A 22,207-nucleotide genomic window follows, 5' to 3' on the forward strand; every position below is an offset into this window, starting at 1 on the left:
AAAAATGGAGAACAGAGAGAATAAAGGAGTGGCAGGCACATTCAAACAAGGCCTGGAGGGAAACTATTACTGCAGGGAGAAAGTAAAAAAAAAGGGAAAGGACAAGAGGAGAAACAAAGAACAAAGTGTGGATGAAGGAGCAGAGTCCACAAAGCCATGTCAGAATTTTAAAAAGCAGCACCATTTTGTTCTGTACGTTGTGTAAAGACAGCACCTCACTTCTTGCCTTTTAATGGCATGACTGACGAGCAGAAAGGGCAAATGGAACTGTTATAAATTATTTTATTGTTGTTGAGACTTGTACAGAGTATATCACACTCTTTAATATGTTTGCACAGCTGCCAATTAGTGAATTCTTTAAGTTGTTTTACACTCTGTCAATAAATCAACCAAGTTTATTTCTATAGCACATTTCAGCAACAAGGCAGTTCAAAGAGCTTTACGTCATAAAAATATAAAAACATGTCATGAAAACATTATAAAGTTACCAATTCTGAAACCACTACCAAACATTACATTTTGTTGAGTGCCATCTTCCAAAATATCCATACACATCAAATACGTTGGTCAATGTCCAAGTGATTGTGAGTTGAAAGCAACTCTAAACAGGTGTGTTTTTGGCCTCTATTTAAAGAAAACAGTGTTTCAGCTGTTTAGCAGTTTTCTGGAAGTTTGTTCCAGATTTGTGGTGCACAGAAGCTGAATGCAGTTTCTCCACCTAAAGTGTAAACAACCAGAAAACAAGCAATCTGAACAGCCTCTGACAAGAAAAGGAAAAGAAGAAAACATATGTTATGTTTTCTTACACTGAAACAGAATACGTCCCGTACAAAATCTAAGAATTAAAATGAAAAGAAAGAAAAACTAAAGTGCAGACAGCAGATGACAACACCTACAGGTCGAAACAGCAGAGACCCAGGAGCCTGCTCCACTGATGAGGACGGGGGGAGGCGGCTGGGGCGCTGGTCGGCAAAAATCAAACGGGACCCAATTATAGGAATCACAACGAGTCAGTGAGCAGGGGAACTCTCTTACCTGGAAAACACCAAGGCATGTGTGTGCACTCCTTAAGCAAGCGCATACACTTTTTAAAAAGGCCACAGGTGCTAGATATTTGCACAAAACACACACACCTCATCTCTTTACAGTTAGGTTTTTTTTTTTTTTTTGCAAAGAATTACACACAGTGCGGTTCACGGGCACACGTTCATCCCAAACCTAGTGTGGATCCTGATAATTAGCCTGGCCAGGCCGCTGTGAAATTACTGTTCTCATCTGCTAATGGATGAGAAGACCTGGAGCGAATAGACGCAGACACACACCAACTTCTCTATTAAAATTAGAACAGTGGGGAAGACTAAAGAGCAACACAAAAAAATGGTATTTAGAATAAGAAGAATAAATTCATGCACCGATCCACTATTTTCACTTCCATTACCAATATTGGAGGCTTAGCATTGGCCAACGCCGACAGAAAAACAGCTGAACTGACTTAAAAAGTTTCATTTTTTAAACATAAATATGTTGAATCACAAATTTATCAATAACTTGGCACCAGTACAGCATACTTAAATATACTTAAATAGCTTGACAATCTTGGTCCAACATGTAAAAACAACATAACTTAATGTTGTTCAGTCAATGGTGTAAGGGTTTAGAAAGACAAACCAGCATAAAATGGGAAAATGTATAGGTAAATATTAGTAACTGTTACTTCTGACTGCCACTTTGATTTTGATTTTTTTAATGACAGTAGGACTCTAAAGTTTCAAGTGTTTAGGGGGTAGGAGTTTATAAGTTCTCACTTCTTCCTACCCCATTTTGAGCATGATATGTTAACTGAAACAAAAAAATCTGTATTTTCTCTTCTTTCTTATGCACTTCTTGTTACTGTGCACTATTTTATTTTTATATTTGTATCATGTTCGAATAAAATTTCATTTCATTTCATTTAAAAAAAAAAAAAATGTGATTAGGAGTAGAACAGCAAATGTAATATAAATAATAAAGAAACTGAAACCAGCTACATTGGTCAAGCATGTAAAAATAAACTGTGACAAGCTCTCCTTCAAATGGTTTAGAAATGCAATTAGAGATTCTAAATATAATGTAAAATAAATAAAACACAATATCGCACAAAGCATAGAATTGACTGAATAGATCTGCCCTTATGAATCAGGCACCTTGCCATAGATACCTGATCTACACGTTTTTTAAATATTGGGACCGATACAGATATTAATATCGGATTGGTACAACTCCGGTTACAATCTTTGAAGACATTCATATCATTCACTAGTGATGTGTTGTAAGGGCCACTGATTGAATAAAAGTTAGACGGTAGGTACATGTCCTTAAAAGGTCAACAAGGCGAAGAACAAAGTAGCAAAAAGCAACTAACAGAAAAAGGCTGATTTGGGGGGGAAAAAAAACATTGAGAACAATTTAAGTGATTAGAACAAAAAGACACTGCATGAAAAATCAAAAACAGACATGAAAGAGGGAGAGAATGAGAGAAAGTAACCGAGCAGACAGGCAGAGAGAGAGAGAGAGAAACCCAAACCTGTGACCTTAGATGAAAGAAGCAGTCACTGTGGGCTACAATTAAGGATGGCAGGAGGGAGAGCATAGGTCAGGAGAACTACACAGACTCACACATCTGCAAAAGCATGAAACATCCCTTCACAATGGTCGTGGATGTGTGGATACACGGCACTGATAAAAAATAAAAAAATAAAAAAAACAGATGAATTTGATTTAACAAGGAGTCTCGTAAAAGCACTCACACTGTGAAGCAGTACAACCTCAAGCTAATTGTATTTATCGAGGTTGTATGCAACAGATTAACAAAAAGATTTACATATTTGTGGGGAGAAAGTAGGTCAATATTTTGTAGAACCTTTTACCCCAAGTACATGTGCAGTATTTTATGGTATTAGTGTTGTTCATCTACAGACTGACACTGGGCAGATGTTTCCCTTCCGGCATGTTAATGTTGACGAGTAAAATCGGTTTGTACGACACAGTACGACCAAATTATTATTATTCATCCATTGGACAATGGATTGAACAGTAAGATGTATTCTGCTTGGTACATAATTTTTTAAAAATAGCCCCTCTTTAAAATTCAGGTCTCCATTCCTGACTTGCCTGCTGTGTTCTTTGGTTGTAATTACACGTTGCTTTACGTTTAATAAAACACCTTGAAGGTTGTGGTGGTTGTACTGGAGGTTGACGCAGATCTGAGACATTATCCCATATTTACCTGTTTGATGAGTGCCGTAAAAGGCTTTTCTAAAACGTTAAGAAGCTTTGAGATCAGATCAATTAAGTGAGGCCTGTCTCTGTGGGTTTATGTAATGCAATCATAAGGACACAGGAAGCATTCATAATAGATTTCTTTTTTAAGCAAAACCTTAAAAACTCTATAAAAGTGAGGCTCTGAGTAAGAGATGAAGACTGCTAATATATTAATAAACGTGCAATCAGACTAATTTCTAAATTTTACTTTGAAAGCAGCACCAATAAAACAGCTAACACAAGGACCCCTTCCTTTATCCCACATTAGTCACTTCCCTCAAAGAAGGAGTCCTGCTTTAATTGAATTAAATTATACCTTATGCATGCTAAACCACAAAGCACCTACTTAGCCAGATGGAGAGGTAAATGGGAAAGGCTTTTGCCTCTCCAGCTGATAACGATGACACACACACACACACACACACACACACACACACACACACACACACACACTCATGCTAATCAAAACAAGACATCAAGTAATCTAATCTGAATCACTAACAATTATCAGCACATTGGCCCCGAGGCCAGGCGTATTCCTTTGATCAATGTTTTCTATTAAAAAAAGTGTAAACAATTCAATATCGCCCTTCCCCCCTCCTCTTTTGATTCCTTCCCTTATGCGTAGTGAGGGGGATATTAGCCAATTGTCCTTGGAAATGAGTCAGGAAATCAGCCTGGCCACTTTAAGGAGCTAATCTGACTAAAGTCAAATATCTTGCCACAAAACAAGGGACCGAAGAGGACCTTTCCTTTTTTTTTTTTGTCACCGAGGAAATGCACTGGTGCCGCAAAAGCTTTGAAGACCTCTTTTAATTTGCTCTTTTTCCTCCAAAGACTTTCAACCAGCACCAGTCCTAAGAAGGTCCTCACTTATTTCCTCAGATTATTCCAGAATGGTTATTCCTGTGGCCGGCAAGCAAACACCAGCACACACATAAACACACACACAATCTATGAGCGTACACACAAACGCACGCTTACATGCGCACTTCTGAAAAACATCTAATTCAAGGGCATATTTCTCTTTAAGGATTCCAGCGGCAAAAGCAGAGGCCAAGCGGCTGTTGCCTTTTAGATATTTCATTACCAAAAGGTATTTATTTCATTTTACCCTCAAATCCCTTGTCACTTTATTTTTTTTTAAACTCCTTTGCATTTTTTTTTTTTTTTACTGAAATATTTGGAAACGTGACAGAAGATTGGACCACGGTGCTTTCCCAGGGTAACTCCTGGTTCATCAGCATGCCCCTTCCTCTCAGTATATTATGTTCAGTGAAGCGTGCTCAGTTCAGAGTCGGCAATTTCAATCGCTGCGTTTCTAGTCTAGTTAGCTTCAGTACAGCGATTCTTCACTCCTCCCAGCGCCCCCCGTTTTTTAACCGTGAATGTACTTCTGCTGACAGCTGTCTGCGGACTGCTTTTGCTCGGCACACTAAGGAAAAAGTGAAGGCGGGCAGAAAATTTAGTTAGTCATATAAATTGTCAAAAATGACCAAAGACAGACTCTGTGGAGACAGAGTTGTGTTTCCAGAGAGAGAAAGAGAGAGAGAGAGAGAGAGAGAGAGAGAGAGAGAGAGAGAGAGAGGAGACAACGAAGAAGTCCATCCACATTGGAGTTTCTTCCTTGCTGACGCGTTCAGGTTGCGCCGCTCAGCCGCCCATGAGAAAATCTCAGCTGAAGGTAATGAGGGAGAAGTCGTCCCCCTTTCTAAAAGCTTGTTCAGAAAGTGGTCTGCCAGAGGACGAGACAGTTTATACTGGATTTTCCGACATGTTGGAAGCGTAGCGAGCAGCAAATAGGGAATAGTGGAGTTCAAGAGACTGGTGGATGTACAGTTCGCTTGTCCTGAACATTGATGTAAAAGAAAGTCAAAAGAAAATAAAGCAAAGGTTGGTGTGACAAAACTAGTTGAGCATCACAAATTTAAAAAAAAAGCGTCTTTATAAACTTATTCGCTTATTTCCAAAAATAATGGATGAATCGGATTAAACATTCCAGTAAAAATGTAAATATAAAAGTTTAGAACAAAACCCCCATTAAAAAAATGAAATAACATGGTCAAAACAACCCTTTTGCACATGTTCACTCACTTGTTTTCAGGTGTGTTAACATAAACTTTAACAAAAACAAATATGAAAGTATTTAAGCATCGCTTCAAATGCAGGATTGATTTTGCTTCTACATTTGGATATAGACTTCTAGTTTCTTGAAAAATAAAATCAAATGCACCCAACTTTTATGAAAAAGTTATTGGTGTTACAATAAACTTCAAGGTAAAAAAGTATTTAAGCATTTATCAAATGTTTCTGGTGATTAATGTCTTACAGTCTTACAGTCGGAGTCTCACAAACACAAATACTGTTCAAAAATCAAAAACCTGTCTGTTATGTGTAACTTTCAGTACACCAGTTGTTTTAAGCTGTACAACTACAGAGTTAAACTGCACATAAAAGCAACATTCAATCAGATATTTGATATTTCTTATAGTTACGGATGTGTTCATGGAGCCAAAAGTGGAAAAACTGTTTCAACTGCAAAACTAGCCAGTTTCTGGTCAGCTTTGAGGTTGCAAACATCATCATCATTAATAGTTTAAAATCTAAATAAATCACAGTTCTCGTCACAGTATTTCCCCCTACCAAACCAACAACAACAACAAAAGATAAGATCACTGCACATCCCAAATCAAATGTCTAATTATTAACATAAGGAATTATTTGTTAGATTGTGGCACTTTTGGTCCCTCATACTTCTCACAGACACCACAACATTCCTAAAGTTTCCTTTACTTGAGGACAGCACAAAGACAAGTTAGTCTGACTTAGAGCCAACATGAGAACCGTTGCTTTACTGCGGCAATAACTTACATCAGAGATGCCTGAAGTCCTGTTTGGTGCTGCGACAGCTGAGTTGGGGACGTTCTTGTTTCCAGCCTTCAAGGCGGCGTCTCTGCGGGCCTGCTCCAGCAGGAGCCTGGCTCTCTCTTTCAACTCCTCTTGACGAGAAAGTACTTTCTACAAGCAAGTACAAACCATGAGTAACTAATTCAAAAGCTGAAATTAGTTGTGTTTTGCTTTGTTTCAAATGTTTTAAACAAGTGTTTTATATTTAGTTTTGCAGTCTGATCAAAAACATTTGACCCACCTTCTCAGCTGGAGGACTTGATACAGATGCAGGTGACGGCTCCTTTGAAAAAGAAAAATGCAACATAAATGCAAGAGCCTATAAAGTTCTGCTTTTAAGATTCATGCTCACTTATTTCAAACCAGCAGCACAGACAAAGTCTTATCTTCTATTTGTCTATAGCAGAAAGTAAAAAAACCCAATCAGCCGACTGACTGATCCTGATATTTCTTTTTTTTTTTTTTTTTTTTTGAAAAGTTGTTAAATGCATCAGTAAAGTTGCTAATTTGGCAACGGATTTATTGGTGCACCCGGAGCTTAAAGATTTATTTTCTTTAAGAAAAAAACTTAATATTCTAATGACCACAAGTATAAAAAATATCCTGCGTTTTCAATTATTAGTCACTTCTCAGGTCTTCTATGAGTTTCCCTGCTGGAATAAACTACTGTGGCTTTTTTGTCAAGACATTCCACGCCTCATATAGACTTCATGAGGCATGTGGAAATAAATAGGGGTTCACCTATTGCAATTTTTTTGGCCAATCGACAAACTTTAAAAAGTCTGACCTGCTGATTCAGATTTTGGCTGATACCAAGTTTTGGTCTGAAAACTGGCTAAATATGACTAAATGACCTTGGCTGATAGATAAGGTTGGTGGGTAAGGTCGGTTTCGCAAACAAGTGTTGGCCGATATTGAGCTGGACGATGTAGCCGAAAAACAAAACATGATATAAACACTTCAAGTCAGTCGATGCTGATAATCACTGATTAGTTTTTTGTTTGAAATATCTGAAGTATTTTCCACACTGGTGGCATAACCTTTCCTTGTTTTATTCTCAATTTTCACTCCAAGTGAAATATTTTTTTTAAGCAGCTATGAGGCACAGAGGAGAAACCTGACTCTCCTGATGTGAAAGTTACTTAAAAGATAACTGTAAGTTATTTGACAAGTTGTTGCTAGGTGACCAAAGAGTGAGTAAGTTAGTAGATGCCACCGACCTTGTTTAGCTGGCTGCGAGAGGTGGAGAGGCTAAAGCCTTTTCTCTGCCTACATCCCCAGAGTCCTGTACGGTCTTGGATCGGTTCACTGACTATTCTATATATTGTTTATTTTATCAGACATTTTACCTATTGATATCGATCACGTGTCTATTGTAATATATATTATTGATTTATTGACCAGCTCGAGGCTGAATGAAAGAAACTGGTGCTGATTTATTGGTGCAAACCTAGAAAGTACAATAAGTTTTAAAAGATCAAAAAATAAAAAAATAAAATAAAAACATGATCTTAAAGGGTTTTGACAGAACAGCCATCAAGCAGGGATTTTTTTCACTGCAAAGTGATAATGTTTAAGAATTTCAATTAAACTTGGATAAAGGTGATGAGGCATCTCATTAAGTTGATAACAGCACATCAAAAAAAAAAAAAAAGTAAATAAATAAAAAACTCTCCCCGCAGCCCCCTCTTCCAGCCCCCGTGACCTTTTAGGTTGTAAACAAGCAGCAGTAATCTGAGGTTAACCAATGCAGGCCTGCACCGAGCGCAGTTGGTTTGTGCAAGCGGGTGCACACATGCGTACAGGTGTGTGTCAGAGTGTAAGACGAGATGATGTCTGCTCCGTGCAAAGCATCGCCACGCCTGAGCGGTCACGGCACAAACTGTCATCAACTGCAGGGATGGGAAATATAATGAAAAATATAATGAAATGTCAAAGCAAAGGAGGGGGAGCGGGGTTCTGTTGGGCGCGTTCGGTAGTCGCCACATGTTAAGGGTCCCGATGCGTCTGGTCAGGGTTCTTGGCAGCAAGACAAGTGACAACGACATCTAATGGAGAATGGAAGAGAATTTTTCGGCACGGTCATCTCTGCGTTTGTATCAACAATGTTGGACGGATTTGAAGCTTAGCGAGCGCCGGGAGGAAATGAATGTTGTACGAATCCTCTGTCTTATGACTGACGGCGCCGAGAAAGTTTCAATCAAAGCCTGGGTGCAAGGATAAAAACATGAGCAATCCATTTAGGGCCCAGACAGGTACCTGCAGGTAAACGCTGTTGGAATCTTAATGCCTGACTTAAGTAGCAAGAATGAGTTTATGAAACACAGACTGGTCCTGAGGTTAAGGTACAGAATTTATGCATTCGTTTTGAGGTTTACTGAATCAGATACCTTAAAGCTACAACTACAAATCATGTGAGAAATCATTGGGACTCTATCTGATAGATCAATACAAAACAGTGCAAGACTGGGCAGTGAGACAAAAATTCAAACATCTATTGTGGTATTTATTTGTATTTAACCCCACTGCATCAATCTCAAAGAGCAACCTTTTACTGCGATTACACCACCCAGTCTTTGGGAGGTATGTCTCAAACAAGAAACACTTTTACCCATTCTTAGTGGAGTTTTAGGTTGAAACCATCCCAGCAGAAGCAGGTTTTCAATGAACCCGTACCACTGTACATCTGGCTTTATGTTTAAGGTTGTTCTCCTGCCGGAGGACTTCTTATGGCCAACAACAACTTCCTTGTCACCGACAAGGCCAGATTTGAGGTGTGCATGAGTAACGGTTGTCCAGATAATAGATACCTGAGCTGTTCACTGCAAAAACACAAAACCTTGCCAAGTATTTTTGGTCTAGCCTCTTGTGCAAATGCCTTTGTGTACTTGAAATAAGACAAAACTAACTATCAAGTAACTTTTCATCAATACAGGAGCTTGTTTGAAGCAAATAATTCCTTAATATTGATGCAAAATACTGGCAGATTATTTCATTTACAACATGGTAAAAAAGTCTTGTTACAAGATTGGATCCAGTACTTTTTCCTCAATATTAAGGAATTACAGACTTAAAACAAGCCATACCTATATGTTGTTAAAAGGTTACTTTTAAGTTAGTTTTGTTGTATTTCAAGTGTCAGAGATATTTGAACTAGAAACCAGACCAAAAATACTTGGTCTGGTTTTTTTAAGATTTTTGTGTTTTTGCAGTGTTGGTCTCTGCAGCGTCTACAGAGTTACCATAGACCTCTGAACTCTTTTTGTGTTATTTAGGGGTTTCAGGAGTGAAGGAAGGATGACTGTAAATGCATGCCTCGCTGTAAATAAGTTCATTTTCTTTCAACAATACAATTTTGCACCACTCTGTGCCGGCAAATCAGACATAAAACCAATAAAATATATTGCAGTTTGCCGCTGTAATGTGACAAATTGTGGTGAAACAAGTTTAAGGCATGTGGAAAGCAGCATTGCAATGCAAGAGTGCAAAACGCCAAGTCAAATACTGTGACTAGGTGGCTTTACCTGTTTGATGGGGATATCTGTGTGGTTGGTTGGGGAGGATTTGATGTTTGAAGCTGGCTCTGAATCTGAGTGACGCAGACTGGCCCTTTTCTTTTTAATGAGGTCCGCGTCCCTGTTATAGGAGAAGTGTGATAAAGAGTTTCCTCTCCTTGTAGGGGACGATGGTTCGGTACTTCTCTCTCCTCTATCCTCTAGCACCTCCTTCTTACGTAGTGTTTCCTTCTCCAGCTCTCTCTCCGCTCTTTGCGGTAACTCACAAAGATCTAAAGTGTTGGCTTTGAGAAGACCGCCTCTATCCTCAGACACTGGCAGGGCCACGCAGGCAGAGTTTGTAGCCGTTGCAGCCAACGCTGTGCGCGGCAACGGGACCGGCGGTGACGATTGTAAGGACCCTGCTGCTGGGTAGCCGGTTGGGTCTACTCCAACTTGTTGCTCTGTTGTCTCCTCTTCGGCGGCCTCGGCGCCGTTGGATTCAGTGGGAACGCCAGCCGTAGATGAAAGGGGCTCGACGTTGACCTGGTGGTGTTGCACGTCGTTCAGTTCAGCGTAGAACTTGTCCTGGTCTATGGAGGCATTGGTGTCTGTCTCAAAGTCGCCCACTTTGTAGGTGCTGCGGCTGCTGTTGGCTTCTATCTGCACCACGTTGAGCTCCTCACCAGAAAAATGGGCCCTTATCTGGTACAGGTAGGTCATCACCGTGAGCTTGTCGGGAATCGCAAGGAGCACCATGTCGGATGGCTCCAGGAGACGAGAAATCCCCAGACTCGCAAAGCCATCGTATGCCTACAATAAAAAACAAGAAAACAACATTAAAAAACAGCATTAAAAAGAACTATTTATTCTCCACAGCAACAATTAAGCGACACAGAAAGGACTATGATGGAGTCTGGTTTTTTTTGTATACTTGGTACACAGAATGTAAGTGTGCACTCTATATGTTCATGTGTGTTTGGGAGTGAGAGACACCGCTGCCATGAGTCCTGACAGGTCATGTCAGGGTTGGCTGTCCCTGATAAGAGACGCAGATATCCCAAGACAGAGCGCCTAATCCTAAAGTGTGTGTTTGTGTGTACACACACACGCGCGTGTGCCGAAGTGCGTCTTTATCGCTCGCCTACATCAACGTGCCCATGCTCTCCGTCACGCGTGTAATTGGTCTGATTAGACGCTGATGAGAAAATACAGGTGTGATTATCAAGCGACAGACGAAAACCAATCCCCCATCACAAGATAGACTGAGACACAGAGAGAGGGGATGAAAACCATTATCGCTGCCAATGACAGGTAAATAAATAGATTAACAGCAGCGCGCACACATGCCACCCCCAGTTCCTGCACGCACACATGGCCTCCCCATCCATCTCTCCCAGGTATCACGGCTTGTATCTGGTCTGCTTGATAGTGTTGATCTAATTCCAACCTGTTGCGGGGCACGTTTGTTTTACTGCTTCTGTGGACCTCCAGACTCCATCAATTGCTCCGTTTCTCCCAGACTCTCCCACTCTGGAGACTCCTCTTCTTTTGACCTCCTGAGATGCATCTAGAGGAGCCTCCTTAACCTTTCTCAGCCCTGTTCTGCTTTAAATTCTCCTCTTTTCCTGCAAACACTTTTTTTGTACCTTTCTTAATCCAGAAGAGTGCATTATTAAGCATGTATGACTTTTTATTAAGCCTTTGCTTTGCATTCATTACTTACACCTGCAGGTTGTCTAAAAAGAGTAAAACACAGTTTAGAGACAAATGCTGACGCACAAAAACCAAAACAGCTTTGTTCCATCTAAAATGATCCAGTTTAGCTTTCACCAGTCTATGAATTTCGAAGTAAAAATTAGTGGTGGGCACACTTCCGCTAATTTCTTCCGTTTAGCGCTTTTGCTTAAAAAATGTTTACCACACATAGCTTTATCTAAATTAATTTTTCCTGGTTGCATTTCTAAAGCTCTAATTTACTTGAATGTTGAATAAAATTCAACATTTGTGTTAAAGTTTTGATTGTGGACAGTTTAGAATTTTCAAGTTCATCTTCGTGCCCTTATTTTGAAGTGGGTGAAGAGTGCTTACACAGCAGTTCTGCTTCCTCTTCTCACGTTCTCGCGCTTTTTCTCCAAATAACTCAAACAAGAAACTTGCAAGAACAAAATAAGTGAACAAGAAAACAAGAAATAAACATGAATACAATAGCTGACATTACAGAACATGTATATTATACTGACAACATGAAATTGCTGCTCGAAAGTTGTAGTCTTAAGGGCAGATATAATTTGAATTGCATGAGCTTCTACTACATATGAGGTTGGTGTAGCGCTTTAGCATTACAGGAACTATTTATGATTATTGCTTTAGGGTTAGCGCTTATAACGTTTTTGTTAGCAGTGGCCACAACTAGAAAAAAAAAAAAAAAAATTAACTGCAGTCCAGATTGAAAAACTACAGGGTAGCTTTTAAGTTGAGGACAAATGGGAAGCTCAGCAGCAGACCTTTACATCATTAATGGTTAGCCGATCATTGTGCACGTACAGTACTTACAATTTTTTAAAATATTTTTTCTATCTCTCCATCATCATCTCTTTCCCCAATGATGGTAACTGTGGTGGGGATTTCAATGCTTCTCATACCAAATGTTGTAGGTCAGTCAACACACGAGGGCAACTCAGGAACTGCTTCCCTTCCTAATTCAAAATAAGAGTCTGATAAACATGGAAGCTGCTGAGTGTAACATGTACACTCAGATCCAGAGCTCATAATTCCAGCTTACACTTGCTTCACCAGAGCAAATCAGAGGCTGAAAGCAGCTGAGCAACTTATGAGACAGAGTACTCTGGGAACCTACACTTTAGTTATGATGTGCATGAAAACAGGTTGTATTCAGAATACCTAATCCTACTCTGTACTTACGTAGGATGCAGATTTTCTATATCAAAAAAACTGGGGGCAAAAATGTAGAAAGAAAAATTCTAAATTAAACTAAAAACTAATTCTTAATATGTATTTAATTGCATTCTTCCTCATTTTTTTTAAAAATGTCTTTCAATTTGTAGGGGAAAAGGCACCACTGTGGAACATCTACACTTTCCTGAACAAATGAGTTTGGTGAGAGTAACAAACTGATGGGGGGGAAAGAGCCAAACACACACCGCAAAGACCTCTACGTTTACACCTGGCAATTTTAAAGTCCTTTCTCTTTCCCAGTAACAGTGTGTGAACGAGTACAAGGAATAGCTGGGCCGATTAGGTTTCTAAAACTTATTCAGACGAGCAAAGTGTGCAAACAAAGAAAGCGTGCTTTCTTTGTTTGCACACTGGTAAATGTAGCCTGTGTAAGGGAGCAACAACTGAAGCTTAAAAAGAGACAGACAGAAAGAATATAGAAAAGCATTGACAAAGTGAGAGCTTTTACAGGAACATGCTTGAAATGTTTCAGGAAATAATGAGCTCTTGGCCTGCTATTCACTTTAGACAGGACAGTATGGGTTCTCACATATGGCAACCTTACCACAAATTTACAATATTTAATGCATCACATTGTAAAAGTCATTTTTTACTGAAAAGAAATGATAATTGCACTGAAAATATACACTTAGAGAGTTATGACACCCATGTTTAGTTTTTACTCATTGACCTAATCAAACATATAGCATAAACCCCAGTATTGTAATATTTTTTTTGTCCTAAATTTTTTCCCCAACTGAAGTTTTTTTAATTGAATTGAATGTCCAGAGACCCGGGGTATCGAGCAATGTCTCATATTACACCGAGTGTTTGCTCTGATCAGTTCAATTCATGTAATTCCTAAGAATAAGTCTGATTCAATTTTGCACAAACCGAGCACACAACTTCAACTTAAGTCATAGCAGCGCTCATGGTGGCAGCTTGTTGGAGGAGCTGTGTTACAATAATTCTCATCTGCAAGGATCTTATCCCCGACCTCCAATGAAAATTCATAGAGGAGAAGCCAAACAAATGAGGTGGATTAGCAGTGCTTGCCAGCAACTATGTCATCTGAGACGTGTTTCTGTGAAATTTTCTCACTGCTGCCTGGATATTGAGCTGTAAGAAGTCATGAAAGTCACAAGACTATCATACAGCAACAGTCTTCAGTCAGAGGGATTTGTTTCAACACTGCCTACAACTGGACAGCCTTCCTACCCAGAGCATCAGCATCCACCGTGACTCTGGATGATATGAGTAACAGAAACATTAAATTTTTCCCTTGTAATAAAGTATTTTTGAACTCAATTCAAACTTTACATATTGTATCAACCATTGATACAATATGGTTGATTGAGTAAGATCAATTTCAGCTTGATCTTACTCAAAGTCATCATATCTTGAGAATCTCATACCAAATTATTTCTGACCAACAAATCACGGGCTATAAAAATCACTACCAAGACAGGAAACAAGCAGTTTGATCTTTCGTATGACAATCAAGAGGAAACACTTTCAGCTGGTATTTTGGGAATTATCTACTGTTCTTCCTTCCTGTCTGCCTGATGAAGCCTCGGGTCTGGATTCAACGTTAACGGCTCAGGCCCCGGGCCGACGTTCCCCCTTCATTCGCTCTCAGTGACTGACAGCTATCTATCGTTGTCAATCATCAGCGCCTCCTCCCTTCAGCCCAACCCCTCGTGGTTGTGCTCAGGGCGATTCAGCCTGGTGCTTGGTGCAACACTATCAGATGGCATGACAAATTACTTCTCCTTGGCCTCATTACACACACACACCTACACACACACACGAGAAACAGACAGTAGTTCAAACTGATCAGAGCTTCCAAAAAACCAAACATCTATCAATATATGTAATCACCTGGGGATTAGAATTATATTTGCATGTGAACCTTTGCATCATGGGTAGTTTTAAAGGCTCTAGATGATGTAATATCCGCTTTTACTTTTTTTTTTCTAATCACCCTAAATATTGATTGTCCTTATCTGTCATAATTCAGCACAGACTGAGCTGACTGCAATCATTCTTCACAGACAGACAGAGAGGAGGAGGGGCCGCTCCAACAACAAGCTATGAAAAGCAGAGATAGTGGCTTTATCTATACATTTCCATTCTTGCTCTCCGTATAGTAAATTCCATACATTAACAATTATGTTGTAACATTTATATTAGAAAAGACTCCATCTTCATCCAACTGTTCACACATTTTGATTTTCTCTTGAATATTTTTTGTACATTTTGTTGTCCCCTAATTTCTTTAATTTAATTTTTTCACACTTGATAACTGAACATCCTTATTATTCTACAGAAGGTAAACAGTACACAGTCTTCTGTTAAATAGCCCCAAGGTGTAGGATCACATCCAGTAAGTCCAAGCTCCTTTTTATATACAGATTAAAACGATTAATCAGATTAATTGAATTAATCGAGCACTAAAGTAAATATCAACTAATTCAGGAATTGATTAACTGTTACCTGGAGCATAGAGACTCAACAAAAAGGCCATTTTATGCAAATGATCACTCTCAGAGTAGTAATTAAGCCAAAACTGTACAAACAATATATACATTTTACATTTAAGATAAAAAAAAAACTTTGAAAAAAATCAACTCTCTTTCAGATTTCACTTAGTTCAAAATCTGCATCTTTTGCAATTCAATTATTAATAGGCTAATATAAACATAATCACCAGATCACACCTACACTGTACTGATGTCAAGTGAAGCAGAAAGGTTTTATTTTAGCATTTATTTAGTATTTATTTAGCTGCAGATGCATCCTTTTCTACAAATGATCAAGCAAATCCTAAGGAAATGCTATGTTATAGAGTATTTGCCACAGATTTGATTTTTTCTGATTAATCAATTAATAGTCAGAATAGACTCAGCAGAATAATCAATTACTAAAGTAATCACTAGTTGTAGCCCATATATAGATATGAATAACAATAGCTCCAGAGGAGGGTGTGTGTTGATTTAGAGCTTTAAAGAGAGGCCGACTGCAGTACAGCAACCATTCTCAGACTATCACCTTGTACGCCATATTCCCCCATATTACTTCTATATAACCAATTTCTTCAGGGCTACTCGAGCACCTGGAGGGAGGTGAGGACAGTTAGCAGATATGGGACTGGCTCTCTGCTTCTCTCTCCACTGTGGTTATTGTCAACAGGGTAGCATTCATGCCTAACAGGGCCACCAGAGGTTATCGCTTAGCCAGAGAGTGTATGAGAAGAGGAAATCAAGCTGCAGGAGCCCCACGCATATCGTTCTGTGTAGCCCTCAGGGGCTGAAGAGGGGACATTTGTGCACTGCGCCTATACAGGCATGTGGCAAGGGGGGACGAAACTGGAATGTGCATCTGTGCGTTCCAAAACCGTCCAGTAAGGAATAAAATGTGCAAACACAGAGTTAAGGGAGAAAACGGTGAGCTGTCTGAAGATGCTCCAGAGTAAATGTGCAGATGTAATGACGAAGCTGCACCTGGAAAGCTTTTACTCTTATTTTTTTTTTTTTTTACGTTTCTTACCATGCATAACCATGGCAACGATGTATTTTTACAACCGGTAGCAGATGACGAGCATCTGAAAAGCTGACAGATTGCAGAAAAATCTTGCTGTAAGTGAAATAATTGACTTAAAACAAGCTCCTGTATCTTGCTAAAAAGTTTGTTGCAAGTTAGTTTTGTCTTATTTCAAGTGTAGCAAGATATTTGCACTAGAAAATAGACCAGAAATACCTGGTAAGATTTTGTTTTTGCAGTGCACCTCTTCCATCCATCTCAATTATAAAATCCCTGACGACGTCTCTCTGCCTGACTTCCTTTCTAGTCATCCGGCCAGACAGATTTTAAGGGGCGCGGCAGAAACAAATGATGTGGATTAGCAGTGCTTCCCAACAGGACATGTCATTGTGACATAACGTCGAAGTGACAAACATACTCCAGGTATACTGAAGTTCTGACATTTGACTGTTGATCACTCCTCAACAGACTAGTAGCTTTATAAAGAGGGATGCAAATTTCTTTTACTCACTGTTCATTTCTTTTTCTGTCTCTTTTTGCCAGAGGGAAAGTTCTTAGCTAATAATACATACCTTGAAATAAGGGGTTAATTACTCTCCTACAAAAGTACATGTAACCTGACAAAACAGACATCAAGCATAACAGTTGGAGCTGCAGTGCAAAAAAGTTTTATTTTAAATATGTTTTAAAACTGTCTCCATGTCGCGACAATATGTTATCAGACAGATCTGTGAAAAGGTTGATCTCTTCCACCTCCTGCCGGAGCTGCTATTGTTCAGGAAGAAATGCACCGCTCCCAACCAAAAAGAACCAATCAGAACCAGGAGGAGGGTCTTAGCGCTGTCAATCAACCTCATATATGTGCTGCTAATTGTGCTAATGGTGGAAAACAACTTACTGTTACAGGAAAGCCCTTTATCCGCCATCATCGGTGGTTATGCTAACTAGCCTGAGGTTTCACAACAGGCTACGCGAGCTGCAGCGTAGCAGAGAGAAAGAGGGGGACGAAGAAGGTGGATGAACAGCGTTCAGACCCGCCTACGGGCTCTGATTGGTTGTTTCCAGTTAGCACTGGGAGAAGTCAGAGGTGCTCCACGTTTTCACAGATTATTTGTCACATTCCAGGCTGTCACAACATAATAGTTTCAAAATATATGTAAAAAAATATATATGTATATTTTAATGCAACTTGACAGAACACTAAATTAGTTCGCAAACATCATAAATGTATCTAGTCATTTTCCTTTCTGATCGTCACAAAACAAGGGATGCTTTCTCTTCCGACACACCTGAAGCAGGAACACTTAACTCAGATTCTCTCCCACTTCCACCAGGTGTCTAAGTCCTGCTTTGGACTCAGGCACACACACCACAGCGGGGGTAAACGTCTTTCTTTTTTTTTTTTTAAATCTGTCATTTTCACGTCCTGGTACCAAAGCGTATCTGTACGATTACACACATTTTATTGTCATCTTGTTGCATTGCCGCCATCCTCCCCCACCCACCCACCGTTCAAACTGTGTAAAGACACAAACACACTTCATTGTGGGATTAATGGCAGGTCTCTAAATAAGGCCAAACGGAGATGAGGATGGGAGGGAGGTGTGCGCTGAGAAGGTTCCCAGCGGTGGGCTGCCTCTTACCTTTTTGTTGTTTTCTTTAATATCCTGAGGATTGAGAGCCTTGTAGTCTCTGAAAGTACAGCGGGGAGAGATGAGGGTGTGGGGGGGGGGAGAGAGTGGTAAACAGAGCGGCTCAGTGGAGGAACAGATGAGTTTAAATATGCGTCGCATGTAATGGTATTAGAACTGTAACGTGCAATTTCAGAGCAGAGCAATCAACAGAACTAATGGAGTGGAAAATGTGTGGAAGTAACTCGCTGGAGAGCATAAAGACATGCACACGTATGTACGCAGAGACGAGTTTTAACAAACTGTCTTCATGTGTGCTCCAGGCGTGGCCTGAAAGTTGGAGAACAAATAACAGATTTACATGCAAATAAAAAAACAAGAAAATAGACATTTTACAGATCCTTCACATTTTCTATTTTAAACTGTGCTACTTTAATAAAACTGATAGGTGTCACTTTTTTAGCTTCCATACTAAAAATAGTTTAAAATATTGTCTATTATGTTATATTAAAAAAAACAATTATCTTGATAAAAAGAAAATGGCCCACTATAGAATTATCAATGCAATATAATTATAATTATAATACAATTATTTTAAGTACAGTTACTGTTTATAGTTCAGTTGTATTTTTTTAAGGAGGATTTATTATTCAACTGTCTGTTTGCAGTGGCAGATTTAAAAGCCAAGAATTGTAGTGCGTTCCTTTTTTATTGTCACCAACATGTTGTCCAACTTTTAATTTTAAGTCCAGATTCTCCACAGCCATTTCATATCATGACCGTTCCATAGATTTTGTGACCAGAAACGTTTCTAAGGTGATACATTTCTTGTAAATTTAAGCGAGAGGAAAAGTGCAGGAGTTGTCTATCAATCAGCTGACCAGCAGTGTGCAGCAACAGGTGGGGAAGGGACAGCATCGCGAATTTATAAATGTTGGAAGTTAATAAAATAGTGACTACAGCACAAGGATGCACTGATAAATCAGCTCAGATTTCTTTAATTTTGGGAAACTTATCCTCTATATTTGGCAATTTTTCAAATAATAAAAAAAAAAAAGTAGGTATCGGCCAAAATCGGAACCAGCAGGTCAGGTGATCGGCCAGAAATATGTAATCGGTGCACTGCTGCTCCAGCACTTTTCCTGGCATCTCGTTAGAAGTACTTTCTACTACAGAATTGTTCTGACGGAAAATCTTTAAAACCTTGGTGTGCCTTTAGACCATTAAACGGCTCATGTTGTGGCAGACAGTTTTGATGCAGATGTTGTTAAATCATTCAGGGTTCCTACAATTTTTAAATTTCCATACTTTTCCACAATCAAATTTCTAATTTTTTACTTAAGTTCTTCTAACATTGTTAACATTTTAGAAAAAAATAATAAATCTTTAACTTTTTAAATGGTAACAAGTTCTTATGATCTGTAGGTTCCAAAAATGACAAAACAACAAGTATCAACAAAATAAAAAAAGAATGCAGACAGGTTAAATGTTATGAAAGTGTGACGTAGTAAACCAAAGATAAAACATGATTTAAACACAAATCATGCCTGTAAAAACCAGTCGGTTTTTGCTTCCAAATAAAGGATCTTGTGGAGAAAAAAGCATTCAGTTTGTGTGTGGATGTGTGTGTGTGTGTGTGTGTGTGTGTGTGTGTGTGTGTGTGTGTGTGTCGTACATTACGTCAGGTCTGAAATGGTGTAGAATGGCACAGAAGGCCAGGCCATTCCTCCAGGACGTGGTGAAATTGGTGATCTTCACCCCGCGGTAGTTCTTGGTGACCTCGCGACACCAGGCCAGCAGGGACTGACTGGCATTGGGTTTCCCTCCAAGAACTGGACTGGGGGCGGGGCTAGGCTGCAGGTGGAGAGAAGGTGAAGGGGGGAGGAGGATTGGAAATGGATAGAAAGAAACATTCATAAAAACAATGTATGTTTTTTTTGCAAACAGATCAGATAAGATTACAGGTCATTTTCTTGTCTTTACTTCAGTATTCAGTTTCCCTCAGAATACAGACTTCCTCCACTCCCTTTATTACTTACTTTCCAGTAAAATGTTTTACTTCCCCATCACAAGTCAATCAATTAGCACGCCGTACTGGTATATAATAAGCTTTCACACGTGTGTGTGCAGACACACACCCTTTCTGGAGGGTCATTCAGAAAGCGCAGCACGACCGTGAATAATGTAAACATCTTATTAATTAGCTTCACCTTTGAAGCCTTATCTGAGCTAAACGCATTCAGCGTAAGAAGCCTTTTCCTCTCCTGGACTCCAAATCCCACAAATCCTTGGTCTTGCGGAGACAACGGTTTTGTTTTGACAGTAGATGCTACTCTGGTGATTCAGGTGGATATTGGCTAATCTGGTTACGGAGGGACTGATGTGTGGACACTCTCTCTGATGGTAATGGAGGAAAACGTACAGAGGGAATGGAGGGCTCACTTTAAAAATAATTAGTGAGCGATCAGAAACTTTAAATTATGTCTGCAAACAGGCCAAGATGATGACATTTAACTAGTAAAACCACTGAGTGGGGAAATGTGTTTGGTTGCTTTTAACTAAACCACAACACTTAATTAGAAGATTTATTTTAACCTATTTAAATCCACTAGTGCTCCTGGAAGTTTCCTCCTCTCCACTATGATTTTCTTCTGCACAAAATGAAGTCTGACATCAGCGGAAGTGGTAAATTTCCTAAGAATGAACTTTAACTGAAGTGGGTAAATAAATCACAATATATTGAGCTCTAAAAAAAAAATTATGACAAAACATAACCGAGTTTAAAGCCCCACAGTTTGAGGCCTGATGATCACCAGTTTGGGACTCCGCTTCTTAACTAAGGTTGCTGTGGCTGACTAACCCCCTCTGTTGGCATGTTTTTGCTACTACATGACCAAAAAAATGAAACTTTTAAGTGAAGTAAGATTTAATCTGAAACTGTCGTTTCATATTTGACAGAAAGAGCATCGGCGTGATGGTATGCAGTGTGTTTTATTGTTTGGATAGGCAGTAGGAAGGAAAATCAGACTTTGATTTTATAATCAGCCTCCACAAGAGAATTTGCATGATTTTAATAGTCAGAAACGAGAATAATTCTGATTTTAAGCTTAGAAAGCATTCACAGTTGGAAAGAATTAATTGAGTGGGAAATCAACAGCAGCCAGCTAGCTGAAGTCTACAAGTTCCTGAGTTTCTCCTCCATTGTTCCAATTTAACCTTTGACCAGGAGCCTGAAGCCAGCAGAGACGCCATGAGAGTCAAAACAAATGAAAGAGACTAGAGGACATCTCTAACAGCAATTCCTAACCTTCGCATCAGTGTGTGTGTGTGTGTGTGTGTGTGTGTGTGTGTCTCTTAGTGATGCAGATCCCTGTGGTAGTCTTAGTACAGGGAGACGGTAGCGGGAGCCTGAGGGGCAGACACTTGACATTTCCGGCTCATCTTTAAAAGAGGGCCTTAACCTTTCCCCACAGCTTCTTCAAACACGTTTTAGGAGGCTCCGACAATACAGCCGTGCCGCACAACCAAAACAGAACGAAACAAAAAAATAAAAAAGTGAGAAAGTCGATAACGATTAGAACAAGGGCAACATCACCGTGTGGAGGAGGAGAGAAGCTGATGTGACTCGGTTGTTTGGACGAAACTGAACTACAGTTAATGTTGAACACTCCAATCTAATTGATGCATTAATCCTAATCGTAAATATATAAACAGGGTTAGTACACTTTTCCCACTGTAAAATTCAAGCACTTTTCAAAAATCTTCAAGGTATGTTTCCAGACTTTTACATTATCACACTTTGGAGATGAAAACAATACAAATAAACAAAAGAAGACAGTTTTAATTCACCATTATATGATATTTATTACTGTTATTTTTGTGGTAAGATTATAGATTCCACAGAAAAGACAAGGTAAAGTAAAATATAACAATATTTCATGCCTCTTTCACACACGCCTTACACACCTGGCTGGTCCTGAGAATGAAACAAAAAAAGTCCCACAATCCCCCAGTTCCAATAATGTTGCTTAATGTATAAAGTATAAGATCATCAATAAGTCATGATCAGTCGTGATCAGTAATTATCAGTGATAATTACTGATTACGTTGAAGCAGTCCAAACAAATCGTGGTCAGGTAAATTACCTTCCTGCTCAAATTAAATGCTTTAAACACAATTCACAAAGAAAGTCAAAGAAAATTTCTACAAACGGTTTTCATCAAGTTTTATGAAATTTAGCAAATAGAAATAATTTTGGTAATCCTAACTGACCTAAAACAAGAAAAGGTTAATCTGATTTAACTTCAGACACTGAGAAAAAAAAATTATCTGTGCTTTTATTAGGTGTATGAAAATATCGGGTTTAAACCCTAA

General features: G+C 39.2%; 1 protein-coding gene across 6 annotated transcripts in view; it reads right to left on the reverse strand.

The window, feature by feature from the left end:
* The window catches only part of ehbp1 (EH domain binding protein 1), a 167,694-nt gene that overhangs the window by 67,857 nt on the left and 77,630 nt on the right, over positions 1–22,207 (reverse strand). For all 6 annotated transcript variants that reach the window (XM_016661104.1, XM_016661105.1, XM_016661108.1 and 3 more), the window contains 5 exons: positions 19,509–19,687; positions 17,846–17,894; positions 9,732–10,514; positions 6,449–6,490; positions 6,172–6,318 (listed from right to left, as the gene is read on the reverse strand). In XM_016661104.1, coding sequence (XP_016516590.1) covers positions 6,172–6,318; positions 6,449–6,490; positions 9,732–10,514; positions 17,846–17,894; positions 19,509–19,687 — 1,200 coding nt within the window. The remainder of the gene's footprint in view (positions 1–6,171; positions 6,319–6,448; positions 6,491–9,731; positions 10,515–17,845; positions 17,895–19,508; positions 19,688–22,207) is intronic.

Source organism: Poecilia formosa, unplaced genomic scaffold (genome assembly GCF_000485575.1).
Source record: "Poecilia formosa unplaced genomic scaffold, Poecilia_formosa-5.1.2 Scaffold311, whole genome shotgun sequence".
Taxonomy (NCBI): domain Eukaryota; kingdom Metazoa; phylum Chordata; class Actinopteri; order Cyprinodontiformes; family Poeciliidae; genus Poecilia; species Poecilia formosa.